The 24,535-nt window shown below is 44.7% G+C and overlaps 1 protein-coding gene across 8 annotated transcripts in view; it reads right to left on the reverse strand.

The window, feature by feature from the left end:
* The window catches only part of LOC105496283 (cyclic nucleotide binding domain containing 2), a 77,566-nt gene that overhangs the window by 24,484 nt on the left and 28,547 nt on the right, over window positions 1–24,535 (reverse strand). For all 8 annotated transcript variants that reach the window (XM_071079433.1, XM_011766550.2, XM_011766555.3 and 5 more), the window contains 4 exons: window positions 19,844–20,000; window positions 19,197–19,348; window positions 16,464–16,602; window positions 7,782–7,896 (listed from right to left, as the gene is read on the reverse strand). In XM_071079433.1, the coding sequence (XP_070935534.1) occupies window positions 7,782–7,896; window positions 16,464–16,602; window positions 19,197–19,348; window positions 19,844–20,000 (563 nt within the window). The remainder of the gene's footprint in view (window positions 1–7,781; window positions 7,897–16,463; window positions 16,603–19,196; window positions 19,349–19,843; window positions 20,001–24,535) is intronic.

Consider the following 24,535-nt stretch of genomic DNA (forward strand, 5'->3'; position numbering starts at 1 on the left):
AGACACTTGGCCAATAGCCATGTGAGTTAGCTTGGAAGTTGGTCCCTCCCAGAGGAGCCTTCAGATGAAACCACAACCCTGGCTGACAATGGCAACCTCAAGAGATGTGTTTTTTTTTTTCTTTTCTTGAGATGGAGTCTCACTCTGTCGCCCAGGCTGAAGTGCAGTGGCACAATCTCCACTCACTGCAAGCTCCGCCTCCTGGGTTCACATCATTCTCCTGCTTTCAGCCTCCTGAGTAGCTGGGACTACAGGCACCCGCCACCAGGCCCAGCTAATTGTTTTGTATTTTTAGTAGAGCCGGGGTTTCACCGTGTTAGCCAGGATGGTCTTGATCACCTGACCTTGTGATCCACCCACCTCGGCCTCCCAAAGTGCTGGGATTACAGGTGTGAGCCACCACACCTGGCTTTTTTTTTTTTTTTTTTTTTTAGATGGAGTCCTGCTATGTTTTCCAAGCTGGTCTTGAATTCCTGGACTCAAACGATCCTCCTGCCTCAGCCTCCCAAGTAGCTGGGTCATAAGAGATCTTGAGTCAGAAGCACCAAACTAAGCTATGCCCAAATTTCTGACTCACAGAAATTGGGAGAAGTAAATGTCTGTTATTTTAAGTTGCTAAGTTTTGGGGCAATTTATTACATAGTGTACTACTCGAGGCTGGGGAAAGAATCACCCCAAATGGGCCGGGCGCGGTGGTTCAAGCCTGTAATCCCAGCACTTTGGGAGGCCGAGACGGGCGGATCATGAGGTCAGGAGATCGAGACCATCCTGGCTAACACGGTGAAACCCCGTCTCTACTAAAAAATACAAAAAACTAGCTGGGCGTGGTGGCGGGCGCCTGTGGTCCCAGCTACTCGGAGGCTGAGGCGGGAGAATGGCGTCAACCCGGGAGGCGGAGCTTGCAGTGAGCTGAGATCCGGCCACTGCACTCCAGCCTGCGCGAAAGAGCAAGACTCCGTCTCAAAAAAAAAAAAAAAAGAATCACCCCAAATGATTAGAGGGATAAATCATCAGAGCTCAAACAGGACCAGAAATAGTCCTGTTCCCAATAACTAGAATAGAAAACCTCTCAAGTCATGGGGTATTCTGAAATACACAAAATGGTTTTACTTCATGAATGGGAGAAAATTAGCTCTAGATTAAACACTGTTCTGACCCCGCATAACAAATTTAAAAGCTAGTCTTGAAAAGATCAAAATACTTCCAAGTGACTACATCTCAAAGTTCAGAAATATTTACAGGAATAACAAATATGCAGTACCCAAAATTCACATTTTCTAGCATCTTATTAAAAAATCATGAAGGCTACAAAGAAATAGGAAAATATAAACCATATGAAGAGGAAAAAAATGAATTGAAACTGACTCAGAAGTGACACATATGATAGAATTAGTACATAAGGGCATTGGAACAGCTATTATAATTATATTCCAAGGAAAAAATATTGTGTATATTAAGTAGAGTTGTGGAAATTATAAAAAGACCCAAATCAAACTTTGAGATATAAAAACTAAAATGTCTAAAATGAAAAGTACACTAGGTGGGATTAACAGCAGATTAGACAATGCAGAAGGAGGATTAGAAAACTTGAAGACATAGCAATAGAAACTATCCAAAATGCCACAAAGAAAAAAAAAGAATTAAAAAAAAATGAACAGAACATCAGTGAGCTGTGAAACACAGCAATCCAATACACACGTAGCAATGCAATATACATGTAATTGGAGTTCTCAAAGTGGAGGAGAGGGAAAGACAAATAACTTTTTTGAAAAAATAATGGTCATAATATTCCAAATCTGATTTAAAAAATACAAACCCAGGAATCCAAGAAACTAAATGAACCTCAAGCACAGAAACATGACAAAAATTATACCAAGGCACAACATAATCAAATTGCTTAAAACTATTGATAAAAAAAAATTCAAAATCAGCCAAAGCAAAAAGGTACCCTGTGTACAGAAAATATACAAGGTTATACAAAGAGGTCATACAAAAATAAAAATGTTGGCCAGGTGCGGTGGCTCATGCCTGTAATCCCAGCACTTTGGGAAGCCAAGACAGGTGGATCAACTTGAGGTCAGGAGTTTGAGACCAGCCTGGCCAACATGGTGAAACCCCATCTCTACTAAAAATACAAAAATTAGCTAGGTGTGGTGGCGGGCACCTATAATCCCAGCTACTCGTGAGGCCGAGGCAGAAGAATTACTTGAACCTGGGAGGCGGAGGTTGCAGCTAGCCGAGGTCGTGCCATTGCACACCAGCCTGGGCGACAAGAGCAAGACTCCATCTCAGAAACAAACAAAAACAAATACAAAAATTAGCCAAGTATGGTAGCGCATGCCTCTAGTCCAGCTATTCAGGAGGCTGAGGCAGGATAATCGCTTGAACCGGGGAGGTAGAGGTTGCAGTGAGCCAGGATCACACTATTGCACTCCAGCCTGTGTAACAGAGTGAGACTCTGTCTCAGTAAATAAATAAATAAATAAATAAATAAACAAATAAAAATGTTAACAGACTTCTTGTTGAAAACAATGCAAGCCAGAAAATGTCTCAAATAAATAAAAATGTGAACGGACTTGTTGACAACAATGTAAGCCAAAAAACAGGCTTTAATGCAACATCTTTAAACTAGTGAAAGAAAAAAACCTGTCAACCTAGAATTTTATATTCAGCAAAAATTTCTTTCAAAAATGAAGATAAAATAGTTTTCAGACATAGAAAAGCTGAAATAATTCATCACTAACAGACGTGAAATACAAGAAATGTTAAAGGAAGTACTTCAGGCAGAAGGAAATGGTATGAGGTAGAAATCTGGATCTATACAAAGGAACAAAGAACATCAGAAATAGTAACTATGTAGGTTAATAGAAGAGTCTTTTCTTATTATTTTTAAAATATACTTAAAAGATACTTGTTTAAGCTGGGTGCAGTGGCTGACGCCTGTAATCCCAGCACTTAGGGAGGCTGAGGCGGGTGGATCGCCTGAGGTCAGGAGTTCAAGACCAGCCTGGCCAACGTACATAGTGAAACCCTGTCTCTACTAAAAATACAAAAAATTAGCTGGGCATGGTGGCGGGCACCTGTAATCCCAGCTACTAGGGAGGCTGAGGCAGGAGAATCACTTGAACCCAGGAGGTGGAGGTTGCAGTGAGCCGAGATCGTGCCATTACACTCCAGCCTGGGCAACAGGAGCAAAACTCCGTCTCAAAAAAAAAAGATACTTGTTTAAAGCAAAAGTAATAACCAAGGTTTTTAATATACAAGAAAGTAGAATATATCACAATAGCATAATATCTAGGAGGAGAAAATGGAAATATATTGTTGTAAGGTTCTGATTCTATACATGAAGTGGTATAATATCACTTAAAGGTAGACTGTGATAAGTTAAAAGTATATACAACGATCATAAAGCAACCATGAAAATAATACCACAAACAGCTAATAAGCCAACAAAGAAAATAAGATTGAATTATACAAAATACATAATCCAAAAGGCAAGGAAAAACAGAATAAAAAGGGAATAGGTGTGACAAATAGAAAAAAAAACAGCAAGATGGTAGAGTTAAATCCAAACATAATCAATATTAACATTAAATGTCAATGATTTAGATATCTCAATAAAAAGGCAGATTGTCAGATAGGATTTTTTTAAGCAAGACCCAACTATATGCTGCCTTTAAGAAATTCACTTTTACATATAGAGACAAAAATAGGTTAAACACAAAAGGATGGAAAAAGATATACCAAACTAATACTAACCAAAAGGAAGCTACATTAAATCAAAAGAAGTGGCTGAATTTATATCAGAAAAAGTAGGTTTTAGAGCAAAGAATATTACCAGGGACAAATAAATTCATTTCATAATGATTAAGAGTTCAAACCCAAACATCTATGCATATAATAAAAGAGCTTCAAAATATATGAGGCAAAACAGACAGAAATACAAGGAGAAAAATGTATCTATAATTATGGCTGGAGATTTTAACAACTCTATTAAGAATTTTGTGTGTGTGTGTGTGTGAGACCGAGTCTTGCTCTGTCACTCAGACTGGAGTGCAGTGGCATGATCTTGACTTACTGCAACTTCTGCCTCCCGGGTTCAAGCAATTCTCCTGCCTCAGCTTCCCAAGTAGCTGGGACTACAGGCATGCGCCACCATGCCCAGCTAATTTTTGTATTATTTTAGTAGAGACGGGGTTTCACTATATGTTGGCCAGGCTGGTCTTGAACTCCTGACCTCAGGTGATCTGCCCGCCTCAGCCTCCCAAAGTGCTGGGATTATAGGCGTGAGCCACCGTGCTGGCCTCTATTAACAATTAATAGAGCAAGTAGACAGAAAGTTATAAGCATACAGATGACTTGACCAATACTATCAACCAACTTCACCTACTTAACATTCATAGAACACTGCACCCAGAAACAGCAAGTTTTTTTCAAATGCAAATGAAACATTTACCAAGACAGACTATATTCTGAACCATAAAACAAGTTTTAACACATTTCGGAGGATTCAAATCATATAAAGTATGTTATCTTAGAATTCAATAACAGAGGCCAGGCACGGTGGCTCTTGCCTATAATCCCAGCACTTTGGGAGGCCGAGGCAGGCAGATCACCAGAGGTCAGGAGTTCAAGCCCAGCCTGGCCAACATGCTGAAACCCTGTCTCTACTAAAAATACAAAAATTAGCCGGGTTTGGTGGCACGTGCCTGTAATCCCAGGTACTCGGGAGGCTGAGACAGGAGAATTGCTTGAACCCGGGGGGTGGAGCATGAAGTGAGCCAAGATTGCACCACCGCACTCCAGCCTGGGTAACAGAGCAAGACTCCCTCTCAAAAAAAAGAAAAGAAAAAGAAAAAAGAAATCAATAACAGAAAGATAGCTGGATAATCCCCCAAATGTTTGGAAACTAAACACTCTTCTAAATAGTCCATGGGTCAAAGAAGAAATCAAAAGAGAAATTTAAAGGTATTTTGAACTGAATAACATTGAAAATACAACATATCAAAATTTGTGGGATGCAGCTTTTTCTCTGATGGATTGACAGTGGAAAAGTGACAAACAAGAATTGACGTGAGAAGAAACATTTACTGAGTACTTACAAGGCCTCATGCATACATCATCTCACTCGGCCTTCCCAGTAGCCTGTGTGGTAATGATAACAAACATCTGCCATCTGCCTATGCAGCCAGGTAGTGTTCTAAGAGTTTTTATATGTTAATTTGCTCAATGTCATTACAATCCTATGAGGTAGGGACCATTATTTACATTTAACAGACTCTGAGGGCACTGATGCACGTGGACATAGAGTCACTTGCCCAGTATCACATCACTAATAAGAGAAGGACCCTGTATTCAAGCACAAGCAGTGGACTCTGAGCCTATGCTCCCAACCATGACACTACCCAAGGTTGATATGAAGAAACCACGCCCAGAGACTTTTAGTACTCACCAAAGTCACCCAGCTAATAAGTGGGACTCAAACTGAGCTCTGTTCAGCTCCAACCTCTCCTTTTTCCACCCTTCTCCTCTGCCTTCCTGTGTTGGCCTCAGTTCTAATCTCAGGAGGACTGGCTGTATCTATAAGGCAGACCTTGGGGAGGAGGGCCCAGGATACATAGATTACAATCTCAAGGGATGTGGGGAGAAGCATGCGAGTACTGAGCATGAGGTAAGAGATAAGACACCTGAGCCACTGCAAATATCTGTTGAGGGCTGGGGTTCTTGACCCAAGTGGGTGACACAAAAAGATCTGCAGAGGATGGAAGGGGAAAAAAATAAAAATGCCATCACAGAGCTGTGAATGGAAACAATACTACCCTAGAATCAGGAAGCCTCGTTATCACCCTGGCCAGTTCTAGAGGCTGCTACTTGACAATGTCTATGTCCAACAACAGGAAATGGAGAATGAAGAAGGCTGGAGATGTTCATCAGGGCAAGAAAGTCTGGGCTCTGGAAACACTTGTGCCTGGGTTAGAATCCCAACTCTAGAGTCCTACATTGCTACTTATTTGCCCTATGAGCCAGTTTCCTCATGTGTCAAATGGTACAATCATACCTTCTTAAAGAGTTATTAGGCCAGGTGTGGTGGCTCATGCCTGTAATCCCAACACTTTGGGAGGCCGAGGCAGTCAGATCACTTAAGGTCAGGAGTTCGAGACCAGCCTGGCCAACATAGTGAAACTCCATCTGTACTAAAAATACAAAAATTGGCTGGGCATGGTGGTGTGTGCCTGTAATCCCAGCTGTTCAGGAAGCTGAGGCAGGAGAATTGCCTGAACCTGGGAGGAGAGGTTGCAGTGAGTTGAGACTGCACCACTGCACTCTAGCCTGGGCAACAGAGTGAGACTCTGTTTCCAAAAAAAAAACAAAAACAAAAACAAAAAAAACAGAAAGAGAGCTATTATGAGAGTTATGCAATATGTATAAACAGTCAAGCCCAATACAATATACATACAATTAGAATTCAATAAATGATCACTGTTATTCATACTAGTTACTAGATACATGAATTTGGATAAGGCTGTGGAGAGTGCACACACATTCACAGCCTGGGATGTATCCACACCACACACAGCAGCCGAAATATGTTCATCCATTCACCCTATAATTTGCTTCTGAGTACCTACTAGATGCCAGGAATGATACGAGGTCCTGGGAACACAAAGCCCTCATAGACCTTATATTCTAGCAAGGGAAACATGTTTAATAAGCATTTCAGACTCAGTTGTACGATTTCAGTGGGGTTATATAACATGGAAGAGTACTTGAATGGTACTTGAAGGGTACTTGAATGGTATTTGAAGGTTACTTGAATGGGATATAGCAGAGGATGGAAGATCTGGTCCAGCATGAGAAATCAGGAAGACTTCTTCAAGGAAGGATGTGTAGTCTGAGATCTCAAAGACAGAAGCGCTCCCTCTCCATGTGATGCCCTTTGCTGCCCCGGGTGTCTGAAGAGTCCCCACCAGCAAGAAGTCCTTCACCAGATGCAGCCCCTCGACCTCAGACTCCCTAGCCTCCAGCACTATAAGAAATACATTTCTTTTCTTTATAATAGTTACCCAGTCTCAGATATTCAGCTATAGAAATAGAAAATTGACTAAGATACCATATGACCCAGAAATTCCACTGCTAGGCATATAGGTAATACCCAAGAGAACTGAAAAACATGTTCACACAAAAACTTGTATACAAATGTTCATAGCAACATTATTCAAAACAGCCAAAAAGTGAAAACAATCCAAATGTTCACCAACTGATAAGTGGACCAAAAACAAATGTGGTATATGCATACATTAGAATATTATTCAGCCATAAAACAGAATGAAGAAATGATATCTGCTACGACATAAATGGACCTTGAAAACACGGTGCTCAGTGAAGGAAGTCAGACACAAAAAGCCACATAATGTATGATGCTATTTATATGAAAAGTCCATCATAGGCAAATCCAGAGACAGAATAAGTAAATTTTAAAAAGCAGAAGAGAGCTGGGTAAAAAAATAGGTGGCGGATATGTGAGGCAAGGAGTTGATGGTCACGTGGGAAAACCTGAAAAGCAAAAGGGAAAAGGCTCAAAAAAAAAAAAAAAAAAAAAAAAGGGCTGGAAAGGAGGGCAGGGCCTTGCAGACCAGGTTTCCACCACTGGTAGAAGAAGGGTGCAGATGAGATACGCTATCAGGCCGGCTGGCTCTAGATTTCTAAGGCTCTACGGGCTGGGAACTGGAAACAGGATGGACCCAGGCGCCCCCTGCTGTAAGGCGGGCCAGGCAGCTTACCCCTCAGGTGGGTCTTCAGAGGCCTGTCATCTATCAGCTCCAGGTGCTGCCAGACCCATCTGTGGTAGGAAGGGGAGGCACCAAGGTCCAACAGCCGCAGGACTTCACAGCTGCCCTGAATACAGCAAGAGATACAGCAAAAGGGTTAACCCCTAAGGCTCCAGGCAGGCCAGGCTTTGAAGAAAATCTCTCTGAATTGCATCTTATCCCATTTTATTTGCTTAATGCAAGTGGTTTCAGGATTTTTGTTTGTTTGTTTTTGTTTTTGTTTTAAGATGGAGTCTTACTTTGTTACCCAAGCTGGAATACAATGGGGCAATCTCGGCCCACTGCAACCTCTGCCTCCTGAGTTCAAGTGATTCTCCTGCCTCAGCCTCCTGAGTAACTGGGATTATAGACATGTGCCACCACGCCTGGCTAATTTTTGTATTTTTAGTAGATATGGGGTTTCACTATGTTGGCCAGGCTGGTCTCGAACTCCTGACCTCAAGGATCCACCTGCCTCGACCTCGCAAAGTGCTGGGATTACAGGTGTGAGCCAACCACGCCCAGCCTAGTTCGTTCGTTCGTTCGTTCCTTCCTTCCTTCCTTCCTTTTTTCTTTCTTTCTTTCTTTTTAATGAAAATATTATTTACTTACCATAAGAAGTTCAAGTAACTGAAGAAGCATGAGAATTAAATAAAAGCCAGGCACAGTGGCTCACGGCCTGTAATCCCAGCACTTTGGGAGGCTGAAGTGGGAATATCACTTGAGCCCAGGAGTCCAAGACCAGCCTGGCCAACATGGCAAAAACACAAAATTATTTTGTCTCTACTAAAAATACAAAAATTAATCTGGCGCGGTGGCTCACGCCTGTAATCCTAGCACTTTGGGAGGCTAAGGCAGGCGGATCACCTGAGGTCAGGAGGTCAAGACCAGCCTGACTAACACGGAGAAACCCTGTCTCTATTAAAACTACAAAATTGCTGGGCATGGTGGATCACGCCTGTAATCCCAGCACTTTGGGAGGCCGAGGCGGGCGGATCACCTGAGGTAGGGAGTTCGAGACCAGCCTGACCAACATGGAGAAAACCCCTCTCTACTAAAAATACAAAATTAGCTGGGTGCGGTGGCGCATGCCTGTAATCCCAGCTACTCAGGAGGCTGAGGCAGGAGAATCACTTGAACCCAGGAGGCGGAGGTTGCAGTGAGCCAAGATCGCGTCATTGCACTGCAGCCTGGGCAACAAGAGTGAAACTCCGTCTCAAAAAAAAAAAAAAAATGCAAAATACAAAATTAGCCAAGCATGGTGGCGCATGCCTGTAATCCCAGCTACTCAGGAGGCTGAGGCAGGAGAATCGAATCGCTTGAACCCAGGAGGCGGAGGTTGCTGTGAGCCAAGATCACGCCATTGCACTCCAGCCTGGGCAATAAGAGCGAAACTCTGTCTCAAAAAAAAAAAAAAAAAAAAATTAGCTGAATTAGCTGGGCATGGTGGTGCATGGCTGTAGTCCCAGCTACAGGAGTTCTTTGTACTATTCTTATAATTTTTCTATGAATTTAAAATTATTCCAAAATTAAAAGTTTAAAAATATTCAAACCAGGGCCGGACGCGGTGGCTCAAGCCTGTAATTCCAGCACTTTGGGAGGTCGAGACGGGTGGATCACGAGGTCAGGAGATTGAGACCATCCTGGCTAACACGGTGAAACCCCGTCTCTACTAAAAAATGCAAAAAAACTAGCGGGGCGAGGTGGCAGGCGCCTGTAGTCCCAGCTACTCGGGAGGCTGAGGCCGGAGAATGGCGTGAACCCGGGAGGCGGAGCTTGCAGTGAGCTGAGATCCGGCCACAGCGCTCCAGCCTGGGCGACAGAGCGAGACTCCGTCTCAAAAAAAAAAAAAAAAAAATTCAAACCAGACAGAAAAACATAGAGATAAAAACTACATTAATCCTGATACCCAGAAATAACTAGTAGTAACATATTAGTGAATATTATTTCAAACTTTTCTCTATGAACACATAAAATGTATATCTACAATTTTTCATCAATGAATTCATTTATGTAAAACTGACTCTTGTAACTTTTTTAGAAACTCAATAATATATCAAAGACCTCTTTCATGCCAAACAATATGGTTCTATAGTATCATGTTTAATGGTTACATATTATTCTATGCACACCATAATTTATAAAACTAAAAATAACAAATATTCAGTTGAGCAAAAGAAGTCAGACACAAAGAATACACACTGTATGATTCCATTTATATGTAGTTCAAAAACATGCAAAAGTAACCTGTGGTGACATAAGCCGTAACAGTGCTAAGCTTTGTGGGGGGATTTTGTCTAGGAAGGGGCACAAGAGAGCCTTGTGGAGTAGTGGAAATGTTTTTTATCTTGATTTGGGTAATGATCACACATGTGTATACTTATATAAAAATTTATGAAGCTGTAAAGTTTAGATTTGAAATCTTTACTGCATACTTTTTGTTTGTTTTTTAGATACAGGGGAACTGCAGGTGCCAGAGAAACAATATGAACCCGGTTTCCTTAAGTATTTAGTGGGTCTTTAATTGCATCTATGGAGAGAACAGTTTCACTATGTGTCCCCCAATGATAAACTGTTAGAAATGCATTGATAGTGGGCATTAAGTTTTCGATGCCATCAGGAAATCTTCTCTAGCTTTCTGAGGTCCCAAGGGTGTCCAACCACCCGCAGCTGATTTCGCCCTCTAGTGGCAACATGAGTAAACTACAGGAGTCGGGACAGCTTGGTCTCTCTCCCAGAGATGAACACTCAAAACGCTAGCCAGGCAGGAAAAAAAAGAGAGAGAAAAGAGGAGTCCTTTAGAGGGGGCTGGTGCTTTTCATTTCCAGCCAGGGTTGGGGGGCAGGGGAGGGGGTGCTGTACCAAAATATGGCTTGGTGTTGCCTGATCCTCTGAATTCTCAAAAGCCAGAAATCAGAATTTTTATGTAAAATCTTCACATTGATGATTAAATCAGATTTTAATAAAACACTGTAAGGAACAAACTAGACTCATCTTCTGGCCAAGAGCTCCCTACCTTGCTGTCTTTTAATGACTTTCACATTATTTTTTTCAGAATGAAGTCTCAGCACCTCTGCATTACAATCCCCTACAGCACTTACTCAAATGCAGATTCCAGAGTTAATGAATCAGTCTCTGGGGTGAGAGAGCAATCTGCTTTTTGAAAAGCACCCTATGTGTTTGTATGCTTACAAAAATTTGAGAATTCCTCCCTTAGGAAGCACCCTACATGTTCGTATGCTTACCAAAATTTAAAAATTCCTCCCTTAGGTCAGGGCTTCTCCTACATCAGTGTGCCTTGGAATCATCTCGAAGCCCTGTTAAAACACAGATCACTGAGCCCTTCCTCCTAAAGTTTTGGATTGAGTAGCTCTTGGGTGGGCCTGAGAATTTGCATTTTGAAATGAGTTCCCCGCCAGGTGCAGTGGCTCACGCCTGTAATCCCAGCACTTTGGGAGGCCGAGGCAGGCAGAATACCTGAGGTCAGGAGTTTGAGACCAGCCTGGCCAACATAGTGAAACCCCGTCTCTACTAAAAATGCAAAAAGTAGCCAGGCGTGGTGGCAGGCACCTGTAACCCCAGCTACTCAGGAGGCTGACACAGGAGAATCACTTGAACCCAGGAGGTGGAGGCTGCAGTGAGGCGGGATCGTGCCATTACACTCCAGCCTGGATCACAAGAGTGAAACCCTGTCTCAGAAAAAAAAAAAAAAAAAAGGAGAAGAAGAAGAAGAAGAAAGAAGAAGAAAGAATAAGGAGAAGGAGAAGGAGAGGGAGGAAGAGGAGGAAGAGGAGGAAGAAAGAAGAGGAAGAAAGAAGAGGAAGGAAGAAGGAGGAGGAGGAGGAGAAGGAGGAGGAGGAGAAGGAGGAGGAGGAGCAGAAGGAGGAGGAGCAGAAGGAGGAGGAGGAGCAGAAGGAGGAGGAGGAGCAGAAGGAGGAGGAGGAGAAAGAAGAAGAGAAGAAGAAAGAAGAAGAAGAAAAGGAGGAGAAGGAGGAGAAGGAGGAGGAGGAGGAGGAGGAGAAGGAGGAGGAGGAGAAGGAGGAGGAGGAGGAGGAGGAGAAAGAAGAAGAGAAGAAGAAAGAAGAAGAAGAGAAGGAGGAGAAGGAGGAGGAGGAGAAGGAGGAGAAGGAGGAGGAGGAGGAGGAGAGGGAGGAGGAGGAGGAGGAAGAAGAAGAGGAAGAAGAAGAAGAAGAAGAAGAAGAAGAAGAAGAAGAAGAAGAAGAAGAAGAAGAAGAAGAAGAAGAAGAAGGAAAAAGGAAGAAGAAGGAAGAAGAAGGAAGAAGAAGGAAGAAGAAGGAAGAAGGAAGAAGAAGAAGAAGGAGAAGGAGAAGGAGAAGGAGAAGAAGAAGAAGAAATTAGTTCCCAAGTGCTGCTCGGGAGGAATGCTCACTGAGTAAGCATGTGCTAAACTGAATCTCATCCTTACCAGACTTTACAGGGTGAGTGGTTCCATTTAACAGATGAAGCAATGGAGGCAAAACAGATGAAGAACCACCCCCCGCTTTCTGCCAGTCAGAATGTAATCATTATGCTGATTAAAGAAAATATTGTAAAGGATTTCTATCCCTCACCACACATCCCCTCATCTTTCCTGGCTATATAGTATCAAAGAGCTTAGAGCTAAATTTGGAGAGAGATGGCAGAGGTGATCACCTCAAAATTTTAGCACAGAGGAAGCAAATATTAAGGAGAAGGAACTGCCAATTGACATCTGGCAATAAATCTTTTGCTACTTATATTAACTAGACTTGATTCTGTTCTCTGGGACTGAGCCAAGAATAACAACACACACACCACTCCCCTAGTGGTGCTGGTAAGTTTAACAACCAGCTTTCCTGAAAAACATATGCACGTATATAAACCTTACTGTTATAAAGAATGTGTTATACACAATTTATAAACAATAAAATATACCATACAAGAAAATAATAAAATATACCACACAGGAAATTCCATACAGCCAATCAGCTCTCACAGAATTCTTTTGTGGGTTTTGGCTGAACTCTTGTATCCATGGCCAGTTTATAGTTGCAACTCAACCATGATTGGACAAATGAAGTTGCATCCCAATCCATTTTCTTCCCAATAAATTCAATGTTATTAAATCTGACTTGTGATATACTGTTCTATTTCTCACCCTCACATAAATTATATTTATTAAACTGAAAATTTTTTTTAGCTTTAGCACTATGTATGTCAGAATTTCACTTGTTCAATGGTATAACTTCTATGATGAATGAGATAATAGCTTTTTAAAAATTAATTAATTTTTTTTTTTGAGACACAGTTTCACTCTGTCACCCAGGCTGGAGTGCAGTGGTGTGATCTCAGCTCACTGCAACCTCCACCTCCCAGGTTCAAGCGATTCTCCTGCCTCAGCCTCCCGAGTAGCTGGGACTACAGGTGCACACCACCACACCTGGCTAATTTTTGTATTTTTAGTAGAGACAAGGTTTTACCATGTTGGCCAGGCTGGTCTCAAACCCCCAGCCTCAAGTGATCCACCCGCCTTGGCCTCCCAAAGTGCTGAGATTACAGGCGTGAGCCACCGCACCCAGCCAAATAATAGCTTTTATTTGTTTTTATTTATTTTATGTTTTTGAGATGGAGTCTCACTCTGTTGCCCAGGCTGGAGTGCAATGGTGAGATCTCAGCTCACTGCAACCTCAGCCTCCTAGGTTCAACCAATTCTCCTGCCTCAGCCTCCTAAGTAGCTGGGATTAGGCATACGCCCCCACGTCCAGCTAATTTTTATATTTTTAGTAGACATAAGGTTTCACCATGTTGGCCAGGCTAGACTCGAACTCCTGACCTCAAGTGATCCACCCTCCTCAGCCTCCCAAAGTGCTAGGATTACAGATGTGAGCCACCGCACCTGGAGAGATGATAGCTTTTAAATATTGTTAGGCGACTTCATTCTCTTCGCAGTGTAGCAGCTATAGACCCAGGCCACTTTTAAATTTAATCTGCATTATAAGCATTTTCTTTTATCACTTTCCTAAGACAATCAGCAAAGCCCTAAACCAAGATCTGACTTAGGGTGTTTGCTGATTCCATTATATAAATTATCCAACCATGGCTGATTGTAAGCTACCAACATGAGGGCACTGAATGTGGAGTTGGGAAGAGATGCTCACAACTGCATAGTATTTCTACCATAGAGACACAATAGACGTAACCTGAAGAGAAAAACTAGTAAAAATGCAGTAACATCAGTAGGAAATGATGAGTTTTCAGTATGTATTACTCTTGTTTTCCTTCTTTCCTTCTCTCTCTTGCTTGCTCGAGCCTTCTTTCCATCCCCCTCCCCTCTCCTCCCCTTCTCTCTTCTCTCTCGTCTGTCTTTTTCTTAGAGATAGGGTCTTGCTATGTTGCCCAGGCTGGATTCAAACTCCTGGGCTCAAATGATCTTCCTGCATGAGTCTCCTGAGTTGTTGAGACTATGGGCATCAGCCACCATGCCCAGCTCCTAATTTTCCATATAACTTATTTAATTGTAGGTTTATAGCATCTAATTTTTAATAATTATTAGGTTTAGCAAAATTCCTGAAAATTTAACAATGAGCTCTCACAGGCAGGTACAAGCCAGTGCCAGCACACAACCAATCTTGCTTCCTCCTTTTGTCTAATGGTTAAATATGTCAGGGCTCATCTCCCACCTCACCTCCTCCAGGAAGCCCTTCTTAAAGCCTCCAGCCTTTAGAGAGTTCCTTCTCCTGAATTCTTGTAACTTGCAGAGTTTGCACCAATCACTTGGTACTCAGCAGTGACACTTTTCTTTGTCTATGTGTGGAATCTGGTGGAGGAGATCTATAGAGAAAACCAGTTTTTTTCATCTTTGTATCCCTCCAGAGCCTGGACCAATGTGTCATGACCTTGGCAAAAACTCAACAAATGCCTGTGGTGTCAACCTGTAAGAAACAGACAGAAAGGTCAGCCCAAATTCTAAATCCAAGTTCTTGAAAAGAGCTTTGGAGTCAGAGAGACTTGGGTTGAACCCTGCCTGTGCACCTCATCAGCTGTGTGACCTTGGATAACCACTTCACCGTACTGTGCCTCAGTTTCCTCCTCTGTAAAATGGGAATAATAACAATACCAACCTCCTTCGGGCTATAGAGACTAAAATGAGATGAAGCATGTGAAACACAGAACCTAGCATACAGTAAGCACTTGAGAAATGGGAGATTTTCTTTTCATTATCAACCAGCAGAGAAGGTAGCAAAGGACATAAGGCAATTTGCAAAAGATAAAATGTAGATCATAAACAAACATGATAAATCTCACTAGTAGTCAGAAAAAATATCAAATCCTCAGTATGGCAGCAATTGCAACCTAATAAACCAGAAAACTTCTGAAAAAATGACATGCAAGGCTGGCAGAGCTGTGGTAGTACCAACAAAAATGTACATCCTGGACACTAGATAAGGTGGGTCTCTCCTTTTGGAGAGCCAATTCGTTGCAGGAGCCATAAAAATTATGATGCTGAGAGTTGAGTCCAATCTCTCTCTCTGGCTGCAAGACTCCACTGCAGTGGTCCCTATACCTATGGCTACGGCCCCTTTGAATAAAGTCTGCCTTGTAAAACAAAATTATGATACCAAGAAATTCCACTTTTGAAACTCTACTCTGAGATGATGGGCTTATGGATGATTTCTTCCCTTTTTCCAGAAAGTTTTCTAATGTGATCATATCACTTTTACAATTTAAAGATAATTTAAGGTGGGGTTTGGTGGCTAACGTCTGCAATCCCAGCACTTTGGGAGGCTGAGGCAGGTGGATCACTTGAGGCCATGAGCTTGAAACCAGACTGGCCAGTGTGACGAAATCCCATCTCTACTAAAAATACAAAAAAAATTAGCCAGGCATGGTGGCACATACCTGTAGTCCCAGCTAATCACGAGGTTGAGGCAGAAGAATCACTTGAACCCGGGAGGCAGAGGTTGCAGTGAGTCAAGATTGCGTCACTGCACTCCAGTTTGGGCCACAGAGTGAGCAAGACTCTGTCTCAAAAATAAATAAATAGGCTGGGCCTGGTGGCTCACGCCTGTAATCCCAACACTTTGGGAGGCCGAGGTGGACAGATCACCTGAGGTCAGGAGTTCAAGATCAACCTGGCCAACATAGTGAAACCCCATCTCTACGAAAAATACAAAAATTAGCTGGGCATGGTGGTGGACACCTGTAATCTCAGCTACTTTGGGAGGGTGAGGCAGAAGAATTGGTAAAACCCAGGAGGCAGAGGTTTCAGTGAGCCAAGATTGCGCCATTGCACTCCAGCCCAGGCTGACAACAGCAAGACTGTCTCTAAATAAACAAACAAACAAACAAATAATTTTAAAAGTGATCTGGCACCACTAAGATTCAACAGCCAAATGCATGATTTAAATATGCATCTATATGTAAATAAGCATGCTTAGGCGCTCAAGGCCGGAGAATCCCTGGGTCCTCTTTCTAACACAATAGCCATATATCTTAATGTCTCCAGCCACGCTCTGAGACAGGCAGGCCTCTTACAGCTGGGACATGGAAACTCTGAAAAGGAAGTAAATGGCACAGGTTTCTGAAAGGGGCTCAAACTGACCATCAGGCCACAGGACATGATCTTAGGCATGCTCCTCAGAGGTTCACCCTCATCCCAACCCCCAGACTTTTCACCTTGCTGATAAACATGATGAAGGATGACTCTCCAAAGTCTTTTGAGATCAGCTGCCCATACGAGAACCTCTCTATCTTCGACATGTTTACAAGCTGCCAGAGCTTCTCATCAGACCATGATGCAAACAGATCCATCTTCCTGTGGGAAGAACCTGTTAGAATTCATCACCCCCATCATACAAGGTGCCCAGACATTAGCAATCTGCAGAGGGCACATGCTCTTCTCCTGTGGAAGATGCCTGGGTGGAAGATTTCACTGGTACCTGCCCAATCACCTGGCCTTGCCTATAGTTACTCTCCTACCTGCTATCACCTTGGCTCCCTCCACCTTTTCCCAAGGTCCTCCCCTCCAGTCAAGCTCCCCTCTTTGCTGCTGCTCAGATGCCCCTGGGTGATCCAGCCTCTGTGCTTTTCTCACTTCTGCTCCTCCTTCCAAGAATGTTCGCCTCCAGCCCTGCCATCCCTCCCCACCGTGGCTCATGAAGCTAGTCCCTACTCCAGCTCACAGCTGTTCTGTCCCCCAGCTCAGCAGTTCTGGCCCTACCTTTGCTTTGGGCAGCTCATCCAACCCCCATGTCCCCCTGGCCTGTTGGCTTCAAATACTCAGCTCTGGGCCTGGGGAGTGGGACAAGTCTGGACTCCCCTCTTTCTGCCTGTTGCTCCCTGTGGGTGAACCCACCCTGCAGTGACTGCCCCTTCCCCTGACCTTGAACACTACCTTCACAGGCTTGCCCGCCTTCATATGCGGCTCCAAGGGCTGCCAACAATCATCTCAGAGTTTCTCGCCTCCAACAAGTTAAGGGCTCGGAACTTAACTGACTCAGGTGGACTGAGTTCGTTGAATCAGGTTAACTCAAGGTGACTCAGGCCTCAACGTGTGCACTGAGTTAAGGTCAGGGCACCAGAGGTGAACATGCTCAGTGCCATGTCAGGGGTGAAGGTCTGGAGACACCAGCAGAAAAGTAGGGCCACCATAGAAGAAGTACCGACCATGCGCCAAGCCCTGGGCCATACACTTCCCACGACCATCCCATTCCATCCTCACCATGACCTTGGGAGAAACGTATCCTTATCCCCATTTTACAGAGCAGGAGGACCTACCCAGGGTCACATCACTGACAACCTAAGAGCTGAGATTGGAGTCAGACCTATTTTTCCACAGTATGAAAAAAAAGAAAAGGAAAAAAAAGAATAGCTCCTCCCTTTAGGACTAAATCCCCCCTTTTCCAATGGAAGAAGCTACCTCTCTCAGCCCCAGCCACAGGAACCAGACCCCTCAGCCATCACACTTCTCTGTAGCTGTGCAGCCCTACAACCTGAATTTTCAGGGCCAGTGCAGATACTTCATTGGATTTTTACTCCTTTTACATAAAGGCAAATAACTGAAGAGCAATTAAATGAGATTTCACTTGTATATCCTTATGTGGCCTTTCATGTACGTAAGTATTCAAAAACCAAAAATCTTTTGCCATGTGTGAGTTCTGCTTTTACGTTAAATATGATACCCAGTTACGGTGCTTACTTTCTGACTCACATGTGGTTGTAATTATTTCTATCCTGTTATTCACCTTACTCAATATTTATTTGTTGAGCACCTGCATGTGTCTGGCAGTGTGACAACATAAGGATTATAGTAGTGACAAAGACATATCTGGTCCCCGTCACCATATTGCTTACTGTCTGAGGGGGCATATAAACTGTAAAGAAATTACTACGCAATCAAGAATTATAGCTTGGGCCAGGTGCGGTGGCTTACGCCTGTAATCCCAGCACTTTGGGAAGCCAAGGCAGGCAGATCATTTGAGGCCAGGAGTTCAACACCACCCTGGCCAACATAGTGAAACCCCATCTCTACTAAAAATACAAAAAAATTAGCTGGGAGTGATGGCGCATGCCTATAATTCCAGCTACGTGGGAAGCTGAGGCAGGAGAATTGCTTGAACCCAGGAGGCGGAGGTTGCAGTGAGATGAGATCATGCCACTGCACTCCAGCCTGGGCAACAGAGCAAGACCCTGTCTCAAAAAACAAAAAAAGAATTACAGTTTGGGCTGAGCACGGGGGCTCATGTCTGTAATTCCAGCACTTTAGGAGGCCAAAGTGGCAGGATCACGAGACCAGGAGTTCAAGACCAGCCTGGGCAACATAACAAGACTCCATCTCTACAAATAATAGAACAATTAGCTGGATGTGGCAGCACACCTATAGTCCTAGCTACTAGGACTGAGCTCTGTTATCCAAGCTGCAGTGCAGTGGTATGTGATCACAACTCACCACAGCCTCAAACTCCTGGGCCCAAGTGATCTTCCCACCTCAGCCTCCTAAGTAGCTGAAACTATAGGCATGTGCTACCACACCCAGCTAATTTTTTAAATTTTTTATTTTGTAGGGACAGGGTTTCACTATGTTGCCCAGGCTGGTCTTGAACTCCTGGGCTCAACGATCCTCCCACCTTGGCCTCCCAAAGTGCTTGGATTACAGGAGTGAGCCACTGTGTCTAGTCCCATGTTAGCTATTCTTACTATTACTATCAATAGGGAAGGGATATTTGAGCTAAGACCTGAAGGTATAGTAGGAGTTTGCAGAGAGAGAAGGTGGGTAGGAGGTGGGACTTCAGAGCATCCCAGATAGAGAGAACAGCAAACAGTATGTTTCCCACCAGGCCTAGGACAGACAAAGTCAGGCAGCTAATAAACACACAAGGGGAAAAAAACGTTGAATGAAGGCAGAGTCACCTAAAAAATTCAAACCGATATTGAGCATCCTTCTGAACTTCCTGGTCCAGTTTATTAGCAAAGAAGTCCTCCCTGTCAACAACCAGGAACTCTGTTTCTTCCATACAGACGATGGTGGACCTCCTCAATGAAGCATGCAGAATGTCCGTTTCCTGTTGGGTGGACAGCGCAAGGGCAAGTGTGAGGCCACCTCCACTTCCTGTCCTCAGCCTTACACACATCTTCCCTGCCTCCAGCTTCTCCCTGAATTCTCTCCTCACCAGACTGCATGTTCCCCAGCCCCCTCTATTCTCCTGCACATTCTCCCACTGTGGCCCACTCCTCTTCTTCTTAATCTGCTGCTTATGGAAAAAGAGGCAACAGGCCTGAATAGGCCAGAGGGGAAGAAGCTGGAGAGTCCTCGCTGTGGAGTCACTGCATCTTTAAAGGGCTGAATCAGGAACATACTTCTTAAACAGCACAGATGAAGAGGCTGATCTTGGTCCAACTCAATTAGCATTTGACAGGTAAGGGCACTGGGGCCCACACGGGACAGTGACTTGTACAGAGTACTAGGCAGGACTGGGCCTGGCTGAGAGGTTCTAGCAGAAGTCCTGTCACCTCCACGCACTCCACCCCAGGAAACTGGGTCCTTCCCCTAGGCTTACCCCAAAACAGCTACCCTTCTGCAGCAATTTCGGGTGGGGATCTAGGAAGGCACTGCTGCCATCCTCGTCGTTGGTTATTGCAACTGTGCCCAGGTAGATGAAATAAAAGCTGTTGCCCTTCTGCCCCTTCTTGATGATCACACGCCTGCGACCAAACCTGGGAAAAGACCATTGCTAATTGATTGGGTAGTGACACGGGGGCAGGTCCATGCTGGGAGGAGCTCTGGACTGGTTGTGCTCTTTGCTCTAGGATATAAGAGCACAGACTTGGACCAGAAGGGCCCTCAGGACAGCCCAGCCCTGCCAGTCAAGCTGGAGCCTTTCACTAACACCTATCCCATTGCCTGCCTTGGCTGGACTGAAGCTTCCTGAGAGCAGAGCCTTTGCCAGTCTGGGTCACTGCTGCGTGTGCTTGGGCACAGTGAATGCTTATTGAATGTAGTGGAATAAATGAGTGAACACATGCTGAAAGCAATGAATGGGTTAGTAGAGTCGCTTAATGATTAGGAGGACTGGCTTTAGCGTTAGCCTAGGATCCAAATCCTGGTTCTGCTCTTAGCTATGTGACACTGAGCAATGGATATCCCCTCTCTGATCCCTGGTTTCTCTTGTCTGTAAAATACAGATGAGTATGCCCAGAATGAGACACAGATAATGGTCTTATCATAATTACCAGCAGCCCACTACCCAACAGGGCACCCTTAGGGTAGAGGTGACCAGGCCCAGAGCAAACAAGGAGTTCTTAAACTCAGAAGGAACTTTCTGTATTTCGTATGCAAGTCCAAATCTCAATTCTTTCAATATTTATTCATTTCCTTCATTCATTCAATAAGTTAAATATCAGAGGTGTCTATTAGGCACCATGAGGCCAGGTGTGGTGGCACATGCCTGTAATCCCAGCACTTTGGGAGGCCAAGGTGGGAGGATTGTTTTTTTTTTTTTTTTTTTTTTTGAGATAGAGTCTCGCTCTGCCGCCCAGGCTGGAGTGCAGTGGCCGGATCTCAGCTCACTGCAAGCTCCGCCTCCCGGGTTCACGCCATTCTCCTGCCTCAGCCTCCTGAGTAGCTGGGACTACAGGCGCCCGCCACCGCGCCCGGCTAGTTTTTTGTATTTTTTAGTAGAGACGGGGTTTCACCGTGTTAGCCAGGATGGTCTCGATCTCCTGACCTCGTGATCCGCCCATCTCGGCCTCCCAAAGTGCTGGGATTACAGGCTTGAGCCACCGCGCCCGGCCTAGGGAGGATTGTTTGAGCCTAGGAGTTTGAGATAAGGATAGGGTCTCACTATGTTGCCTAGGCTGGTCTTTAACTTCTGGGCTCAAGGATCCTCCCACCTTGGCCTCCCAAAGTATTGGGATTACAGGAGTAAGCCACTGTGCCCAGTCCTGTGTTAGCTATTCTTACTATTACTATCAATAAGGAAGGGATATTTGAGCTGAGACCTGAAGTTGCCACATCCAGCTAATTGTTCTATTATTTGTAGAGACAGAGTCTTGTTATGTTGCCCAGGCTGGTCTTGAACTCCTGGCTGGGCAACAAGGTGAAACCCCATCTCTACAAAAAACACAAAGATTAGCCAAGCATGGGGGTGCACACCTATAGTCCCAGCTGCCTGGAAGGCTGAGGTGGGAAGATCACCTGAGCCTGGGAGTTTAAGGCTATGGTGAGCCATGATCACACCACTGCACTCTGGCCTGGGTGACTCTGTCTCAAAAAAAAAAAAAAAAAAAAAATAGGCACAATGAACAACATAGACTTTGTTTTCAAAATTATGGTCACATACAGGATGTAAACGAGGTTTACAAATGCTTTAAGAGATTTCAGTGCAGGCTAATTGAGGAGCATAGAGAAGGGGCCTTAGGAAGGTCAGACAAGGTTCTAGCATGGTGCTTGAAGTGAGTCATCCAGGTGGACAAAGAGATGGAAGAGGGTCCCAGGCACAGGGACCACCATGACCAAAGGTGCACAGGTGGCTGGAAGCACAGCACATTCAAGGGATAACATGTACTTCATAGATAATGTGCACCTCACGGGAAAGGAAAATGGGAGAAGGCAAGGTCAGGGGAGTGGTGGGAGAGAAATTCAACTGGTCCCACCATAAACGGCCTCCAAAGCTCAGCTAAGTTTGGATTTTACCCAGGAGACAATGGGTAAAAAAAAAAGTCTGCCCTTTAGTCTCTGTCAGGACTGATGAGCAGCCGTTGTGGAAGTGCCCCTGTGGCAGGGCCATTGCCCCCAGCTCTGAGCTCATGGCCCTGCCCTCAGCAGTTCTGCTCTTCCTCCTCCCACTCCACACTGCCACCTTCTGTTCCTTCCTGACTCGCTGGCTTGACCAGCAGCAGGGGAACCAACACCCTGCTCAGGGCAGATGATACCCACTTTGTTCCATCAGTTTGTCCATGTTGCTCCCCTGCCTGCAGTGGCCTTCCCTCTCTTCTACACTATCAGATCCTTTCAGGAACTCAGGTCCTACTTCCTCCAGGAAGCCTTCCCTGACCCAGCCCCCAGCAGCATCTCCTCTTCTGACCTCTCAGAGAGTACTCACTGGCCTCGTGATTCTATGGCAAACTCCTGAGGGCAGGAATCAGAGGACGGACAGAGGACCACACCAGGCTGGAGTCACTACTGCCCAGGCTCCATTGTGGCTGTGGGCTTCATGAGCTACAAACCAGTATCAGCCCGGAATCTTTATCAATGTAGGAAAGAGGCAGGCCAGGCACGGTGGTACACGTCTGTAATCCCAGCATTTTGGGAGGCTGATGTGGAAGAATCACTTGAGCTCAGGAGTTCAAGACCAGCCTGAGCAACATAGTGAGCCTTTGTCTCTACAAAAAAATACAAAGGCCGGGCACGGTGGCTCACGCCTGTAATCCCAGCACTTTGGGAGGCCGAGGCAGGCGGATCACGAGGTCAGGAGATCGAGACCATCCTGACGAACATGGTGAAATCCCGTCTCTACTAAAAAAAAAAAAAACAAAAACAAAAACAAAAAAATTAGCCGGGCATGGTGGCGGGCCCCTGTAGTCCCAGCTTCTCGGAAGGCTGAGGCAGGAGAATGGTGTGAACCCAGGAGGCGACGGAGCTTGCAGTGAGCGGAGATCACGCCACTACACTCCAGCCTGGGCGACAGAGCGAGAATCCGTCTCAAAAAAAATAAATAAATAAATAAAAAATAAAATTAGCCAGGAATGGTGACACCTACCTCTTGTCCCAGCTACAAAGGAGGCCGAGGTGGAAGGCTCACATGAGCCTAGGAGGTAGAGGCTTCAGTGAGCTGTGATCACGCCACTGCACTCCAGCCTGGTTGACAGGACGAGACCCATCTCCAAAAATAATGATAATAAAAAGAAGAAAGAAAGAGGAGATGGCCCAGGTGATAATGACTAGCTAGGAGACAGCAGGAATATTCAGCTAGGAAATGAGATTTTGAAGATGAGGGAGCACAGGCACTGTTCACTGAAGTAAAGATGACTACAACTACAGCCAGAAAGACCCTCAGAGACCATCAAGCTCAACCAACATTTTTGGGAGGGGGAAAGGGGGACCCAAGGAACCTACAGCTTGCTGAAGGTCACAGTAAGCCACAATCAAGTCAGAGTTAGAACCCGAATCTCCAAAAGCAGACATCTGTAGCTTTTGCTGTCAAGCATCTGATCATATTTTTCCACCAATCACACCCTGATTCTCCTTTGGGGAAACTACCCTTTCTCAACACTCAATCAGAGCATCACTGACCTCAGTGGTAATTCAAGCAAAGCCAAGCTGGTTCAGAAAGAATTCATCCCAAGCTCTGATGTGAGTGACTGAGAAGAGCTTTTCTTTCTTTCCATCAGATTAAAACTAAACAGATGAGTTTGGAGCTGAGACTGCAGCAGCCATCTCGCCAGTATGAGGGGAGAGTCTGGCGGAGGATGACGCTTATATGAACAACATCCCTGAATTCCTGCCAGCCTGAAGCTGGAGAACTATCCCAGGACTTACCAGATACATGAGCCATGAACACATTCCCTTGAGCTGGGCTTTCAGATACTGGCAACTAGAAGAATCCTGTCTAAGCTGCTAATTCCCAGTCCCAGAAATAAACCACAACTAGCAGAGGTCTTTCACAGTAACACCTCAATTGATCTTCCCCCAAATCTTATTATTATCCTTATTTCACTGATGAGGATACTGAAGCTCAGAAAGGTTAAGTGGCTTGCCTGAGGTCACATGGGGCACATGAGGCATTAAATTCCAGAGCTTCAGCTGGACACAGTGGCTCACACCTATAATCCCAGCACTTTGGGAGGCTGAGAGAGGAGGATAGCTTGAACTCAAGAGTTCGAGGCCAACCTGAGCAATATAGCAAGAACTCATCTCCACTAAAAACAAATTTAAGGCTGGGCACGGTGGCTCACGCCTGTAATCCCAGCATTTTGGAGGCCAAGGCGGGCGGATCACGAAGTCAGATCGAGGCCATCCTGGCTAACATTGTGAAACCCCATCTGTACTAAAAAATACAAAAATTAGCCAGGTGTGGTGGCGGGCGCCTATAGTCACAGCTACTCAGGAGACTGAGACAGGAGAATGGCGTGAACCCGGGGGGCGGAGCTTGCAGTGAGCCGAGATCGCACCACTGTACTCCAGCCTGGGCGACAGAGCAAGACTCTGTCTCAAAAACAAACAAACAAACAAACAAACAAAAACACACATT

This window comes from Macaca nemestrina, chromosome 15 (genome assembly GCF_043159975.1).
Source record: "Macaca nemestrina isolate mMacNem1 chromosome 15, mMacNem.hap1, whole genome shotgun sequence".
NCBI lineage: Eukaryota > Metazoa > Chordata > Mammalia > Primates > Cercopithecidae > Macaca > Macaca nemestrina.